At 43.0% G+C, this 17,684-nt stretch overlaps 1 protein-coding gene across 2 annotated transcripts in view; it reads right to left on the bottom strand.

Moving 5' to 3' along the window:
- Positions 1-17,684, bottom strand: part of ADAMTS6 (ADAM metallopeptidase with thrombospondin type 1 motif 6) — a 309,424-nt gene that overhangs the window by 84,915 nt on the left and 206,825 nt on the right. For both annotated transcript variants that reach the window (XM_088444033.1, XM_088444034.1), the window contains exon 13: positions 17,243-17,306. In XM_088444033.1, the coding sequence (XP_088300159.1) occupies positions 17,243-17,306 (64 nt within the window). The remainder of the gene's footprint in view (positions 1-17,242; positions 17,307-17,684) is intronic.

The following is a 17,684-nucleotide window of genomic DNA, read 5'->3' as shown; positions in this document are numbered from 1 at the left end:
TAAAAATTTTTTTTTAGAAAGATCAATGTCGACCTTTTGACCCTGTCTACCCTTTGTATCTGCTTATCTTCATCCATGTTGACCTTTTGCACCTGTCGACCGTTTGTCCCTGTCTACCATGTGGTGTCTATCTAGACGTTGTCAACCTTTTTAATGTAGATCTATTGGCTGGATGGAACCCAAACATTTTAATTGGTTGTGGACCACCAACCTGTGGCACCTCTGCAAGTGACCAGTGGCACCCAGTTTGGAAACCACTGTCCTAACCAATCTTTTTAAATAAAGTATATACATTACATATGACTTCATTTTTTTTTTTAATTGACAATTCAGAGATTCACAAACTCGTATGTTCAGGTAAATTACTGATGACTGAAGATCTGCGCATGTACAGATCATATCCTATTATATAGCTCGCAGTGCCCCAAAAGCTACAGCATGATTGCCATGCTTCTGGCGTGTGTGTGTGTGTGCGTGTGTGGGGGGGGGCGGCGATGGACAGTGTTCCAGCAAATGGGGGTATGTCGTGCTCATTTTCTGGCTGTGCCTAAGCCAGTGGCTGCGTCCTTGGATGGAGCGTCACTGACCCCGGCTGTGTGATTTTGCAGGGCAAACTGAGGGTTACTGAGATGTCCGATGTTCACGCAGTTGATGCGATGGTTGAGTCTTCGAATGCAGGAGCGGAATCACAATAGCAGACAGAGGGCGTCTGTTTACTTAAGACGTCTCCTGGTTATTTTAGCACAACCGCTGCGTACAAAGACCCAGCGGCTGTGCTGTAGCATACATCTCTGAATAAGGTCCTTAGTGCATTAGGAAAGCAATAACACATTAACCAAAACCCAAATGTAGAGGCACATTCTAAGAAAAATAATAAATGTGTGCTTATACAGTTTAATTATAATTTAATTTTACACAGCAGTTAAAAATGGCACTAGTGAACCTGTCCCCCTAAACGCAGTGTAAAAAACCATTTTGCCCACTAAACCAATCTTCACAATACAGAGCCATTAGCGATCAATAGCATTACTGGCTCCTATTGAAATCAAAGAGTGCAACCTCAAAAATGCTGGTAGGGCTAATAAACAACGTCCGCCTCTGCTGGATGTAGGCGACAGGTCCTCTGAACTCGTTTAGAAGGGCCTGTAATACTGTGCATCAACTGCTAAACCTCACAACAGCCAGAGAGTTGGCATGCAGACTAAATTGTATCCTTTGTAATATTGGGCAGGCATAAAACGATAGAGGTTGTATAAACAGTTCTAAGTGTTACACCAGTTCCTCAACAGCTTTAATCTCCAATGCATGTCACGAATCCCTTAGCAATTAATCCATCAGGTATCTCCTTATAAACACACATAAAAAACAGATGAAGAATCTCAAACGTAAACAGAGTTTTGGAAAAGCAGTTAAAGTTCTGCTGGAGCAGCTGTTTCTCAGTTTGTCCTGGGATGTGCCATTAGCCTCCTGCTAAGGGAATTATCCAAATGCTGTACAGCATAATGAAGCCCATCAACTACCAGTATAAATAATTTTATGAGGAATTCAGGAGAAAAGAGCGAGTTTCATGTTCAACATATGCCCCAAACCACTGAAACTCTGTCCAGACCTAAAACCTGAAGCGGTGATCATTGATGAGGAGAGAAGTCTATGCTTTCTTTATAGGTAATTGATGTCGGTTTTTGAAGGAATGCTGCCGTGCGGATTATGGTGATCCTGGCGTGCCAGTAAGAGCTTTCATGTCTACTTCCAAGACTTATCAAGTTATTACTAGCCGTAAGGGGCAACATATAATGCATCGAGCTACCCTTGTGAGTGAAGATATACTGTATATACACAGACCTCAACAGTCCTATGATCTATATGTATATGACCTATGGAGCAATGAAGCGTTTGGAATGGGGTTAACCAGAGTGGAGCCGGGCGTGGGTAGCTACTGAGGTGACAATGGGGTCTATTTACTAAGCAGTGTTAGGAGACAGAGTGAAAAGTGATAAAGTGCCAGCCAATCAGCTCCTAACTGCCATCTCACAGGCTGTGTTGGGAGATGATTGGCTGGCACCTTATCACTTTTCACTCTGTCTCCTAACACTGTTTAGTAAATAGACCCCTGGGTCTGTTATACTAATATGTATTCAAGGGGAGACTTATCAAGCCTTGGTGAGAGATGAAGTGGAGAACCAATCAGCTTCTGTCATTTATCTAGTAGAGTCTATGAAATGACAGAAGCGGATTGGTTGCCATGGGCAACTTCTCCATTTTATCTCTCTCCAAGGCTAGATACCTCTCACCCACAGGGAGTTGCCCAGTCTTCACCCCGTGTCCAATCCTACATAGTTTATTGCTGTGGTATGTTGCGAAGATATTGTCAGCTTACAGTTACTGTATCTACAATATGTCAAGTTTCATTGTTACTTTGTATATTCCCTGTGCAGTGCTGCAGAAACTGTGTGGTGCCTTAAAAATAAAAGATAATAATAGTTGCTGGCTCTAGGTATCTGGAGATTACAGGCACTGTGCTAGCTCCTGGCAAACTTCAACAGCAGTCACAGTACTATGTCCTGGCTCTGGGGGCCGTTGGTAACTACACGTACAGCGCCACCCTCTGGCTCCAGGTATTTTGCAACCACAGCTAAAGCCCTAGTTTCAGGCTCCAGGAAGACGGCAAATTAAGGAATATCACCTGCTCTTGGATGACTGACATTCATAGAATTTGGCAATAAATCAGTATGGTTATATATGATGCACTCATTTCACATATTTATATAAAGATGAGGGCCTTCAACTGTGAAAGCCTACATGAGAGTCATTTCCAGCACAGTACTAAATGTGTACGCCAGAGAACGTCTCTCTTCATCGAACTGTATCAGAGCCTGAAACATACAGGCCACATCAATCCCGGCTACTTGTAGAAGCAGTAAGTGTAATTTTAAATGTTTCAGAAACATGTGCAGCGGTTATCCCTCTTTTTCATTCAAAGTCCCCCCTTTACACAAGTAAATAAATTCCCAAAAGTAGTGGTATCCAAATACCAGTAAAACAAGCAGGTTTGTATTCAATGGATTTGTGTTCTGCAGTTGTTTAAAGCTGGGAATGAGTGATTTCTATCTCATACCCGTTTTACACCTAAATTCCGGGTCTGACCCGGAGTTGGAACAGGGTTCCAATCCGGATCAGGCCCGGAGTCGGCGCCGTTCACACCGGAGTCGGGTCTGCATAGACCCGGATTTTCCGGCGTTGAAGTGGACGCTTGGAGATGACGTTGAAGTGGACGCTTGGAGATGATGTAATCTTCAAGCGCCACTGAAGCCGGACCAATCGGCCGGCATGAGGCACGCTCCAGGTCATTGTGACCCGGAGCGCGCCATTCAGACTGCAGGGTTTCACGGGTTACTCCCGTGTTAAACCCTGCAAGTTACCTGGGTTGGATTGCCGGGTCACTCGACCCGGGATCCAATCCTCTCCTCTTTTACACCAAGGAGCTGCCTGGGTTAACCCTGCAATAAACCGGGTTTTAGCTCAGGTGTAAAAGGGGTATAATATAGCTGGATTAAAGACTTCATGGGCCTGGGAATAATCAGTCTAATTAATCTATGCTAACCAGGCACCTGGTCACACTGACCCTAGCCCCTAGCTTAAATGAAAGGAAAAACAAATGTTCCTCTCAGACCGTCCCTAATGCATGTTTGCCTTCTTCTCCTGTGATACCTCTTTCACACTACAAGCAATAACCCGGGTTATTGTAGGTGAGCGCATACCATGCCGGGTTACTATGCAGAGTTAAAGGGACAGGTTGAAATAACCCGGGTCGAGTGACCCGGCATTTCAACCCTGGTCACAAGAAGGGGTTGAACGCGTGTTCAACCCGGCACGCAGGGATTTCTGTCTGGGGAAGCAGGTGGGATAATTACTGACCCAGCAAACCAGCTTAATTTAAGGGACCCATAGTTCTGTCGACCGCTTCATCAATTCCCCGATCTGACCGCAACCACCGATCAGCCGGTCGGAAATGCTGATCAGCGGCCATCGATGAATGCCAATCCGTCGGGGAAATCTATTAAATTCTTCCTGTTAAAAATCTCTGTTTTGCTGATCACGATCATATTTTGACTGTGGTTGGCAAATCAGTGAAATCCATCATGTTGGATTTCACCGATGACCCGACCCTGACGTCAGGGGATCTGACCCAATACATCCCAGATGTATGGGGGCCTTTACCTGTGCAAGATTAACAAAATCCTCAAACCAAGACCTGTTGCTGGTACCTGAGGGCTGGAGTTTAAATCCACTGTTATAGAGCAACCAGCATCCTGCACTGTCACATGTCAACAGCAATTGCTAATTGACGCACTTACAGTACATGCATAAAATGGGCACAGTAACACCAAATAGTTACACTAGGACTGTAGCCTTAAATGACTGTAACAAATGCATAAATCATTCTGGTTTGCATTATCTCCTCATCACCTGTGTTTTTTTTTTTTGTTAAATACAAAAATTAAAAACAAAACAAAAACAATATAAGAATGGGCATTGTTTTCTAAAGCTTGATTTCTGAAACATTTTATAGAAATGGCATGGCGAAGCAACGTGCGTGTACAATAACGCGTTAAAGTTTTAGTAGATGAAACAATATTTTTACATGTTTGCTTTGAAAATAAAGACGGTCACAAGTAATCTGTGCTCTCGGCAGTATCTTTCTTCCACTCCTGACAGTGGTGGGGGATCGAGTTACAGCAATTGCTGCAAGACAATCTCTGAATCAGCAAGCTGTGTTTCCCTCCCGTTAACAAGTGTGGAGCGTTCTGGCTCTGCACAGTTGTTTCAAGCTTTATTTAAATCAACAGTCAAAACATTTGTTTAGACTGAACAAGCAATGGTCACTGGAGAAACATATTAATTCTATCGCTGTGAGTTTTTGCAGATTTTGTAATACCTTTTATCATGCCTGAATACAAATTGTATACAGCTGGTGTGCACGAGCTCTTAAAAGTTCATGCACCAATGCTCCCCCCTTCCTATGATTAGGCATTATAGAAAACTCATGTTTCCCTAGTCTCAGTGAGGCTACTGTAGAAACGAGAGAGGGGAAAAAAGGAAACTTGGTGAAATAGAAAAAATATAAATATCAAGAAAAGGATAAAAAGTCCAAATATGGTAAAGATTATTCTGGACCTTTTGGGACGCACAATAGAATCAAGCTGTAGGAAATTACAGGCTATACGCTGTAAATGAAACAATTCAACTAAAGATGCCATATACAGTACATGCCGATACTGAGGATATACAGTACGTACTGTAGTAAGGTGCAGGTTATTATTATTATTACCAGTTATTTATATAGCGCACACATATTCCGCAGTGCTTTACAGAGAATATTTGTCCATTCATATCAGTCCCTGCCCCAGTGGAGCTTACACTCTATATTCCCTATCACATGCTCACACACACATACACACTAGGGTTAATTTTTGTTGGGAGCCAATTAACCTACCAGTATATTTTTGGAGTGTGGGAGGAAACCGGAGTACCCGGAGGAAACCCACGCAAGCACAGGGAGAATATACAAACTCCGCACAGGTAGGGCTGTGGTGGGAATCGAACCCACAACCTCAGTGCTGTGAGGCAGTAATGCTAACCATTACACAGTCTGTGCTGCCATGCCAAATTGCAATGAACCAGCGCAATCTTGGCAATTAAATCTGAAGATTTAAAGCAGCAATAATTTAAAAGGCAAAACCAGGTTGGTGTTGCCTTTTAAATCATCAGCGCTTTAAAGCTGCAGCCTTAATTGACAAGATCACGCCGGTTCATGGAACTCGTACCCTATTGCATACTGATTCTCTGGGTGCCATCACAGACCAGCAGAACTGCTGTCCAATTTAGCCGGCACATGGGTGGGTAAATTGGACTCTTCATTTGACGATTGTGCCGAGTAGTCGAATCAATTTCGGTTAAGTAGACCGCTTTGCAGATGGGCCAATGTGGTTCTTTTCCCAACATGTCTGATAATAATACAATTACTTTCTATAATCTTTTCCTGTGTAGATCACATAAAGAAATACATAAAAAGTGATTTACATTTAACAAGTATTATAAAGTAAAAATATATTTGAAATAAAAATTGAAATCTTAGGGTTGGATTCATTAAGGATCGCTATTGCGATCGCAGCTCCGTAATTGCACGGTCTGCTACGAATATATGCTAATAATTGCTATCTCTATGCCATCGGACTGCCAGCATAGAGACGCCCACTGCCTCCCACTACCGATATCCCATATCCGTAATACCTTGCACACCTCCATAAACACCAGTAACATCGAGTACCATCGGCCCCTCACACAGAATTACAGCAGCCCTGACCTTACTGAGAAATTGCTAACCTCGTTGCACGCAGTGAGTACTCTGCGTATGCAATGGCTAATTTATGCACGCCCATGCAATGGCGTTCAAACGGTCAGGCACGCCTGCGTTCACCGGCCACCCCCCGTCACCACCCCCAAACGCTCACTGCCTGTCAAACACTCTGTGTTGGCTCTGCGTGGTCTGTTGGAACGCAGTAGTGCCTTCACCAATGCGAACTGTGATGCATATCGATGTGCAGTATGCAACAAAAGGCCAACTGCGAGCGCTGTTGCAGTTGCGATCCGTAATGAATTAGGCCCTTAGTCTCACTATTTCTACTGGTGTGTGATTTTAACTACCCCGAGTAATTTTAGTGATTATAAATTCTCCCAATGTGGAGGATTGGGTAAGACCCTTATGGGCTGCCTTCTCTATAAGATCACTGAGATTTTCTCTTTTTGGGGAGAGCAGGAAAATCTGTCCCCCAGGGGTAAGCTCTTACCAAGTTTTGGGTGAAATGGGGGTGACTGTGAGTCATGAGATAGAGGACCTCATTCAGAGTCGGTCGAAGCGACCACACGGTCGTACGCGAAAAGGGACCGTATATGCAAATGATTCCCTCGCAAGTTGCGTCCCTAAGTTCGGATCGGTAGTTGGCCGACCAAGGGGAGGAAGCAGTCGGAAGACAAAAAAATACGCCCCCTTCTCGTACGCATTGCACGTCATCTCCGGGCATATAAGGATTAATCGAGACCATCGGCAACAATCGAAACTGGTCGTAGAGCTTAAGGTTGACCATACCCTCTCTTAAGCTCTACGATCATGTCAGTGTAAAAACCTCCCATGTCACATGTGCCATGACACTACTTAGTTAATTATGCACTCCCATAAACTGTATGCACTCCCACAAAACGCCGTCCGCATAATTAGGCACGCTTGCGTTCGGATCTCCACTCCCCCGTTTTCAAGCACCTTCCCCTGTTACCACCCACAAACGCCTCAATCTGTCACTCAAACTACCGTCCTGGCTATGTTCAAGGAGAGAGAAATTTCTGATCGTAGCGGCTAGTTTGACCACGTGCATTGCGAACTGTACGCATGCGCAGTATAGCGAACATCGGTGGCGTACGACCGTGCGGCCGCTTCGACCGACTCTGAATGATGTCCAGAGTGTGAAAATGGCATCAGTCACACTGGATGATAGGTACAATTATTATACCCACAATGCCACTTGTTTGTATTTAATGCAGTGTTTGAACTCTTTTCCTATGTAGTTGACATATAGAAATCTATAAACAGTGATTTAAAGGAAAAATATTCAAAGGAAAAACAAAATATTAGTCTTCCTATTTCTACTGGTGTCTGATTTAAACTGTAATTGGACTATTTATAAAATCCCCCTTTTGGGCTGCCCGCTCCCCATTTTAAACTTGCCACAATGAAAAAAGTCTTGTTTGTAGGAGGGCCCATTTTCATAGTTTGCAGGGGGGGCGCTGAGCACCCTAGCATTGATGAAGACAGCCAATCAGGATGCATGCAGCGTGCGAATTGAACGCATGCACAGTACAAAAAACATCCGTCAACTGCGCTCCTATCGACGCTATGTCTATCTCTGTATTGCATAGGACATTAACCGAGCCATTCTGAGTAACACACAACATTTAGTGCAAGATGCAACTGGTGCTCCATGGAGCATTTTCTGAATAACATTCACATTCCTCATAGCGACCACCTATGTCTTTTATATATAGCTGTCTGAGGTGCATCCTCCTCTGTAATGTCAGTCCCTATCTCCTACATTATCTTATGACCACTCACTTATTTGGGATCGGTGATGTCCCTTTGAGGTAATCCCCTTTTTATTGGTCATCCTAAATGTCATGTGATTAGAATAATACTTGAACATTAGTTATCTGAATTCAAGCAGGACCAATTGCTTATATTTTTAGGGCAAGTCAATTCAGTTCTTGGCAATCTGCTGTCAGTCATCATCACTATATGCAGCTGCGTACATTACTGCTTATTACAGTAGCGATGCCTCGGTCATTTTCCTGTGTACCTCTATGAGGTGTGAGGAAATATTTAGCAGAGATACAACACTGCTCAGCGCCTTCACAACAGTTTCTGAAGGATATCCGCGGCGCAAAGCTGAGAGATGAACTGATCCAGTGGAGCGCTGTATTAAGCTGGCCACACACTAGACCAACTTTCAGCCAACTAGTTGATTGGTTGGAATGAAAATCTGGTAATGTATGGGAGTAAATGCTGACCAGCAATTTGCTCATAAATGCCAGAAAACAGATGAAAATGGTCATTCAGACAAGTTTGTTAAATGTTTGATCTAAACAATTTGTTCAAACAACAGTTTTTGTCCATTTTCTGGCGTTTGGGAGCAAATTTGCTGATTGTCATTTGCTTTCATACGTTACCAGGTTTTCATTCCAACAAATCAACTAGTTGGCTGGTTGGACAGATACTCTTTAGATGTGTAGCCAGCTTAACTGTCCTTAGAATGGTCCTAAATTATTCTTACAAAATCCACAGCAAACAAACATGTATACCGTGTTGTAGAAGCTGGATAATTGGCTGAGACAAGATCAGTTTAAAATTGAATCGCAGCGACGCCATCTTGTGACTGGCCACAAGACGCCATCTTGGAAATGAGATCGCAAGACGCCATTTTGCGAATGGCTGTCCAAGCGCCATTTTAGATAAATTCACATTTAAGCACATATGGCGATATTACTATTAGCACCATGCAATTGAACCATTCCTCATATACACATTAATACACACAATTACGCTGTTAACTAGTCGCATATTAGCGAATGCATAAGATCCTATATGAAAACGCTGTTCATTAGCTTTATGCGCACACATCTGCTCCAAGTTAATTAGCGTCTTTATATCAAACCCCGTATACTCACACATTACATATTCACATACAAGGTTCCATAAGCTTTAAGGTATAAGATTTAAGTTTGTTCATTTAGTATAAATGCTGTGAAATAAAGATTATTTGGTAACAAAGGTTTATACATGCTAAGTAAGCCGTGTTTGGTTTTGTACTGATGCGTACTCTTTCCACAGTACTCCAGTATCATCGGTGTGGAGATCGCATCATGCATTCTCAACTTATGGACCGCAGAGACTTCAAGCAACAAAATATATATTATTTGAACAACTTTTAGGATGCTGCATGAGGCGGGAATCGAGAGACCGCCAGTTGTTAGAGGCTGGGTAGTGTGTATTTGAATCAGCCTGTTTAATGCTCTGTAACAGATGCATCCCCCTTGGGAACCAATGGCATCAGCAACAAACTTCTCTATTGTGTTGTCTATTTTTGGGGGGTATAAATATGTGTGCTCCAACACTGGGTCTTAGTCTTCGTGCTGAATGCTGATTGACGAGGGGTTTCTTGCTGATGCCTAACATCTGGTCCGGAAGTGCTGCGTATGTATACTGTACTTGGATCTGTATAATTCCTTTGCGCCGAATTGTGTTTGGATCAATAGCGTGTAACTGACTGTACTTTTACCTGAATAATACTTTGTGCTTTGGAACCACACGTTCTAAGTCTGGAGTCTTTATTTACTGTATAAACTGCGTACGCAAATTAGCGTCATCCTTAGAAGGTATAGGCAGGATAGTAGAAGGTATAGGAAGGAGTGCATAGAGGTTCTAATCCAGTATCGTTAGTGTGGACAAATGGTACAAAACCTACCAGTTTGATTAAATAAAAGAGTGCACATTGGCACAGTGGTCAGCACTGCCTTAGAGAGCTGGGCCATGAGCATGATTCTGACCAGAGTATTCTCAGTGTGGAGTTAGTAAGTTATTATAATCTTCTATTAAGTGCTGACATAGTACACAACACTGTACGGGTCGAGTACACAATCCCGGCGCACACAATGCCATTGGTCGCAACACCGACACTGGAATACCCACGTTTGAAATGCCGACGCCTACAGGTAAGTAAGGTAACCCTTCTCCTAACCCTACCCCTAACCATCCTTTCCCGCTGCCTAACCCCCTCTCCCGCAGCCTAGGCCCCTAACCCATTCCCTAGTGCCTAACCTTAACCCCTAATACTTACCTTCGGTATTGCAGCCGGGATCCTGACCCTTGTCGGGATTTCGGCTCCTGGCTTGTGAGCGCCGGCTTTGTGCTCACTGGGAAGTCAACTACAACCCCACTGTACAATGAGGGGATCATAACACAAACACATTACAAAAGAGAAGGTAAAGATTGCTTTACCCAAAATAATTTACAATGTAAGAGGTATGGGGAACAAGTAAAACATATGGTAGATGAATATCAATTGTAAATGGTAGGGAAAATGAATGTAACTATTGTAAGGCACTGCCATTATCAGCCGCTAATAAAACAGCCATTGGCAACTACAATCTCTGTGCAGATACCGGTAGTGCATCAGTGCTGGAAGAAGGAGAAGCCCAAGAAAGCGGAGAAATGAAACATGAACCAGTCACTGTTGAAATCTTAAAAGACTCATCTGCCGGCATCCATGACTGTCCTACACCATTTGTCATGACTGATCCTTTTTCCTCTTCTGGTTGAAAAAACTTTTTTTGGCTTTGCGGTGCCAGTTACTATGAGCTGTGCGTCAGGTGTTTATCTTTACTGTCGTTCTCGCTGATGGAAGCAGAGCCAGGACAGTCGTTCCCAACAGTGTCTCCGCTGGCACCTGTGGTCATCTAGGAGACAGTAAAGAGCACCATAGGGAGGATGAAGATGGCAACAGCAATGACAGTCGTTCTCCATGGGTCCAGCTGCTGAACTGAGATGGTATCCTGTAGATCTTCCTCAATGTGATGGCCGAACTACCAGGTCTTTTCCTGCTGCCTTTACACATTTTGAGCATTTAAATTTGTGGACAGATGATTATTTGGGTCAGATGATTATTTTGCAGCCAAATCTAACTGCTGCCGTGTCCTCCCCGACTTTGCATCGGTTTACTCCTGGTGTGCTGCCGCCGTATCCCCCTTGCCCTGCACACACACACATTCCAAAAACATAGTGGTGTGCCCACTGGCAAAATTAACCCTAGTGTTCATGTGACAGAGGATTTTTTAGACTGTGAGCTCCAATGGGACAGGGAGTGATGCAGATGATTCAATGTTCTCTTTAAAGAGCTGTGTAATACATTGGCACAGTATAAATAAAGGGTAGTAATAATAATAATAACCATCATCCATGTGTTCCACAGCTTTCTGTGAAATATACTGTAACATCTGACGAGTGTGCGCAGACCTAGTGACGGTGAAAACAAATGTCTCCCAACAAGCTTAATACTGCTGGGTGCTCAGTGCCAACTGGATCCATGACAAAAGGACAGGCTGATCCAGACACAGTTTTATTTAATTTTTTTATTTTCGCAGCAGCATTAAATAAATCCTTCGTATGGAACACTACAAATAAACAGCAAAAATGTATTCATAAAAACTAGAGTTAAAGTATATATTCATTAGGTTGAAACAAGTATGTTTTAGAACAAGGGTTGGCATTTATAGGTAGCGATCCGGTTAGCACGAGGGCAGCTGTCTAAGGCGGTTGTAGCCTATAGCATAGGAACCAGGACAAAGTCATGTTCCCTACATTGTCTCTTTGCGATGATGCTCATATCCATAGTTTGGCAAACATCCGATGTTTTTGAGCATTACAAGATTAATCATTTCAACCCGGGCTGTTAAAACAAGTTTGGGACACTTTGTTCAAATGAGAATACTGAGCGTTGCATTCATCAGGTTTTCCATAGATAAAACTGACCTTACTACCACTGCTGAGAAGGTTTGGACTTTGCACAACGCGTATTTGCCATCTTTGGAAAAAAAAAAAAATCACCCCTGCAGTGGATCTTTCACATTTTTACAGATCAATTGAATTATAGACTTATGGATGTTCAGGAAAGAGACCCAGCACATGTGGGGCCATGGTCAATTTGCATGCAAAATTAGCAGTATCATGACCTTCAGCCATTACCTGCCCATGTCGACAAAGTTACCATGTTTCTTTTAAAATAAGAATATCTGCGTAATCTTTCACTGATGCCTTGCAAAGGACGTCACTAGGGCTAAGGTGGATATGCACACACAAATTTGGTAGTTCAACCTAATCAACGTGTAACCGGATCCAGGGTCCAATTTGGACATATCCACTTGTTCTGGAGTTAGGCCAAGCACAGTTTGCGTACAATGTGGTCATCAGACGAACCTGATTTTCGGACGTGCCCCAATCAAATCCAATCATGATTTCATCAGGCAAATCCAATAGTCTCAAATTTAAAACAGGCAAACAGAATGCATACGTGTCAGCTTTACGTCTTAAATACCTTGGTCATCCCGCCATTTCCTATGGCTGCTTGAGGAAACAGAAGATGGTTGGTGTCATAGGGAGCAATGATCCCTAGGGTTGTTTTATTTTCACAGCTGAACATTACATGCGCTCATGCAAAAAGAGCCATTACATAAGGGGCTGCCAGAAAAAATAAAGAGATGAGACATGTAATAAAGTTAAATCCCTAAATAGGAATAATCTGTAGAAGGCATGGTATGTATGACGTAAAAATGATGTGCAGTATTGAATTGAAAATATGAATTCACTTAGTATTATCCTGTTATTTGTTTATCGAGCAAAGACTGCAGAATGTGTCAATACTTTCATTAGCAGAGACCAAGTTGTAATGCTTGTTATATAGCAGTATCTGACTCACTATTGTAACATAGAACAATGGACCTCATTCAGAGCCGCTCGCAAAAAGCGAGCGCTCGCTCTGAATGAGGGCGGCCGCATTTGTTTAAAAAACCGGCATCCTGGTCGCTCGCTAAGCTGTGGGTGACCACCCACAGCTTTTGCGAGCGGCCAGGTGATGGTCGCGACCATCGGGCTTGCGATGAGACCCTTGCGGTAGGGTCTAGACTTCCGCAAGCCCCAGTGAGCTTTCGGCTCTAATAGAGCCGGAAGCTCACAACTGACATCACTGGTGATGTCAGTAGGGCCGCCCACAAACGGCTGGCGTCCAGCTCCGTTTGTCGAGCTGTCGATCAACATCGACAGCCGCCCCGTTTGTAGCGAGCCCCACAGCGCGTGAATTTCTCACTCGCTACGGGGCTTGCGCACGCGCATTGCACACGCCGCGTGTGCGAAGTGCACAAACATCGACCCGCTTGCGAGCGGGTCTGAGTGAGACCAAATATCCTTTCAAACTCCTTGGTAATTACAGCGTATTTGTATACTACTTCCTATAGCAGTATGTCAAGGCTGTAGGATTTGGAAGGTGAAGCGATTCGGATTGCACATTTGAAAAACATGAGAAACATACCAAAATGCTAAGGGAAGTCTGAATATTTGTGAATTACACCATACGACTAGTAAAAACATTGTGTTCCCTGTGCAGTATGATGCTGCCTTTGGTATGTGGAACTTAGCTGTAGAGGAAAATTACAGAAGAAAAAAACAAAAAGTAATAATTCCTTTTGGGTAAATCCATTAAAATGCAAAGTTTACTTTATGAAGAAAACATCTCCGAAATATGGGATCAGCCTCAATTTTGTTTCCCAGTAACTAATAGATTCCAAAACCAATCCTCTTTAAAGCAAGGTCTCTTTAGTGTAATGCCCCCTCCCCCCTTGTAACTGAGAAATGCTGAGTGTAATGTCAGTAAAAATAACAAGATAGAAAAGAGACAACTAATAGTTATTTAATAATATTGCTCAAAGGTGTTAAGTTTGAAAAAAAACCATAACAACCAAAAAGATATTTCTTCCACAACTTGCACCAGACAGAAAAAAAGCTAACCTCTGATTGTTTTCTATAGGTAACTGCACTTTTATGTTACGGAACCACTCTTATTAAAATTACTGTATTCAACATGCAGTTGTACTAGCCGATAAATACATGCAACCAGAAATAAGTCGCCCTACATATTTAGCATTTGTACATGTATTTAAGTATTGTTGTGGTGCGCTATTTTAATGACACTTGAGCAGAGAGGCTTTGGAACACCTCTCTGAACTCCGTCTGTAAAGTCTTTCCCCTCACCGCCCTCACATGGCACGCTGAAAGCTAGGAGCCTGTGTCTGTGTAACCGGCAGACATATTTTATATAATGCTGACAGTCGGGATCCCAGCAGTTAGAATCCTGATGCCGGGATCCTGACTGGGTTAACGTACCGACACTTGTTGGCCAGAATGCTAACCCTCACCCTCTCCCTACTCTAACCCTCCCTCTTTGGTGCCTAACCCTAACCTCCCCCCTAGTGCCTGAACCTAACCTCCCCCTCCCTGATGCCTAACCCTAACCCTCCCCCTAGTGCCTATCCTTAACCCCTAACCCTAAACCTAACCCCCCCCGCCCCAACTCCCCGATACTTACCTTCGGCATGCCGGCAGTCGGAATTCTGGAGCCGGGATCCCGTCTGCTGTCGGGATTCCGGCGCCGGGATATAGTCTGTCGGCATGCTGACTACATCTCTTTTGTAACATCTAGGGAAGTTCTGAAAAGGAGATAATGATTTGTCTATGGACAGATAAAGCAAAATACTGTAGCTATTAGATATATGCTTAAAACGGTTCTTAATTTGCTATTTGGTAATAATTAAAAAAAAATAAACCATGGTATGTGGGATTGCTGCTTTAATCATCAGGGACATTGGAGTCTTCCAAACTCCCACAAGTCACTAGATTTAGCAAAACCATGGAGTGCAAAGCAGGAGAGTTTAACGTTTATCACACAGCTGCTAGTGACATTTTTCATTTCCTGGCTTTTAGCCTGCATTAGGAATTTTCTAAATTAAAAAGCATTGCTTCATAACAATGCAAGCCTTCTAATACACAAGAAAGAGTGGCCTGGAGGAGTCATGTCATTTTCATGTATGAAGAACAGTCGGGGAAGAAGGGAGATGAATTAGTTCATCCGAGAGAATAAGGAGACTGTTTTCCCCCTTTTTACAAAGAGCAGAATCAGCAAAGTTATGTCTTTAAAAATGATTAAAGGGATGATGAATGCTGACACTGTGCATAAATGGTTGGAGAAAAACAGCAGGTTTAAGCAACACATTTGTCATGCACAGACTGCCATGTTCTCAGACGGTTAAAGCTAGCATTAATCAAGTGTGGGGTGCCGAAATCACAACTAGCAGCTCGGTCGGTCATAGGCGGTTCATGCCTCAGTCTAAATACCCGACTGTGTGGAACAAGCAGCAAATAAGAGTCAGAATCTGCAGTTACTGTTAGCTCTCATGAATGGTAAAACATGACCTATTACCATACACGTAAAACACTCAATGGTTGCTCCATGTTCACTAACATTCATGCGTTCGGCACGGAAAGTAGACCCGGGTCCTGCTTATGTCTGAAAGGGTCTGACCCGAGTTGACAGTCCTGAGTTCGCGACCCTGCAATCAACCAGGGTTATGTATGAAAGGCATAACCTGGGTCTTGATGACCTGGGTCATGCTTAAAAGGACTTAATTGGCAGGTACAGTAGCGCTTGGAGTTGACATCATCTCCAAGCGTCCATTATAAGATGGAATGCGTGGGTCACTAGATGACACGGGTATGGTCTAAAGGGTGACAACCCATGAATAACCCGGGTCCATCACCCAGATGTGAAAGGGGGTAAACCCTGCCTTCAACCCATGTTCAGTGTCCAGGTCCGAGACGGGTTAAAGCCGTGGTTTATGTCTGAAAGGGGTATTAGTTTATGACTGCCATCACCTGTGATGAAACACCTTTCATATCAATTAACTAGTTCAACACAGATGACGGCAATCATAATTTAAGAGGGAATTCCAGGAGCAGAGCATTTTGTCTCTCCTGGAATGGGTCATGTTAGGAGGTATGGTAATGGACATCCAGGAACCTCTAAAGGGCCATGACATCAAGGAACAATAAATAAACAGAATATTAATCTTTTTTTATCATAGTATTCAATGTCAGGAAATGGCCGTCTGGTTTCCCATCCTAACCCCATATGTGTAAGTTACTCTGAAGACCAAAAAAAAAAGACAAAGATAATTCTATGACATGCAGCTAGAGGATCAAGGAGAATAGTGGATACTAGTGAGTGTAACATCTATTTACTGACTGAGTGCAACACATTTTAATTATAATGTGAATATACCTTGTGGTGGGAATTTCTGGCAAACCTTCAAAATCTAAGCACTTACTGCTACCTACTTTGGGGGAGATGTATCAAGCCTTCTAAAGAGTGGCGAAGTGGACAAGCTTCTACCTGTCACTTTATAGAGTGTACTTGATAAATGCTAGCTAGAAACGTAATGGCTGCTATGGCGACTTCTCCACTCTTGTTTGCTTCATCTAGTCACCCCATTGCTGTGCCTCATAGAATAGCCTCATGGTTGTTCATTCACTTATAATAAAAGGTTTGTCTTCTTTTGGGAAGGGGTGAGGGTGCACTTCTGCATGGAATAATCCATTCATTGGCTGACCAATCCAAAGTAACCAATACACTGCTTTTATGTGTAACTTTCACTGGATCACTCAAAGCCAACTGCTGATTGATGATCACTGTACATTTGCATTTTGTTAGTAAATAAGGCCTCGTGTGTCACACTAACTGAAGCAATAACATAAAGCTTTTGTTTGTTTGTTTTCACACTCCTGGCTTTCTCCCAGTCTTCTGGTTTATTACATTAGCACAAAAGGCATCTTATTCACTTGACATTTTTTTTTATTTTTTTTTGCGCACTGTGCGGATGTAATTTCCTTTGCCCCGTGTTTAATGAAATATCACATACATGGCTGGGAAACGTGGTATATGAAGAGCACTGCTGCAGGAGGAAATGTATGTGCTCCTGCCAATCACAGCGTTATTACCAGTGACTAATGCAGTCAGCATCTCTTGTAGTTACTTACATCAGTGTTACATGAGCGGTATCGCTTCCTCTCTCCCAGGCAATACTTTCCTCCTCCTGAAGGCCTGTAAGAAAACACACTGTGCTTTACTTGCCTATGTCTAGCATCTTCACAATATCATCTGGACACACTGATATTCACATAGAACAACATTAAAGTAAATTAAAGATTTTGCCGAGCACTAGAGGTGGTGTCAATAAAAGGACATCGTCACCTCTTCATTTTGTTTTAAATCTGGTTATTGAACAGCAATATAAAATGTACATTATACAGATCTCATTGATTTAAAACAAATCTGATACATGACTTATTTATAAGAAAAATAGTGAACTTATAGATGTGTCCTCATACGCCTAGCCTCATTACGCCAAACGGCAAGAGTGAACCGTCAGATCCCGCGCCACACGGTTTGCACCGAGCGCGTCAAACCGCTTCATGAAAC

Source organism: Taudactylus pleione, unplaced genomic scaffold (assembly GCF_031769625.1).
Source record: "Taudactylus pleione unplaced genomic scaffold, aTauple2 ptg000345l, whole genome shotgun sequence".
In the NCBI taxonomy this organism is placed as follows: Eukaryota; Metazoa; Chordata; class Amphibia; order Anura; family Myobatrachidae; genus Taudactylus; species Taudactylus pleione.
Note: the sequence above shows the minus strand (reverse complement) of the source record. Positions and strands in the feature narration are given on the sequence as shown.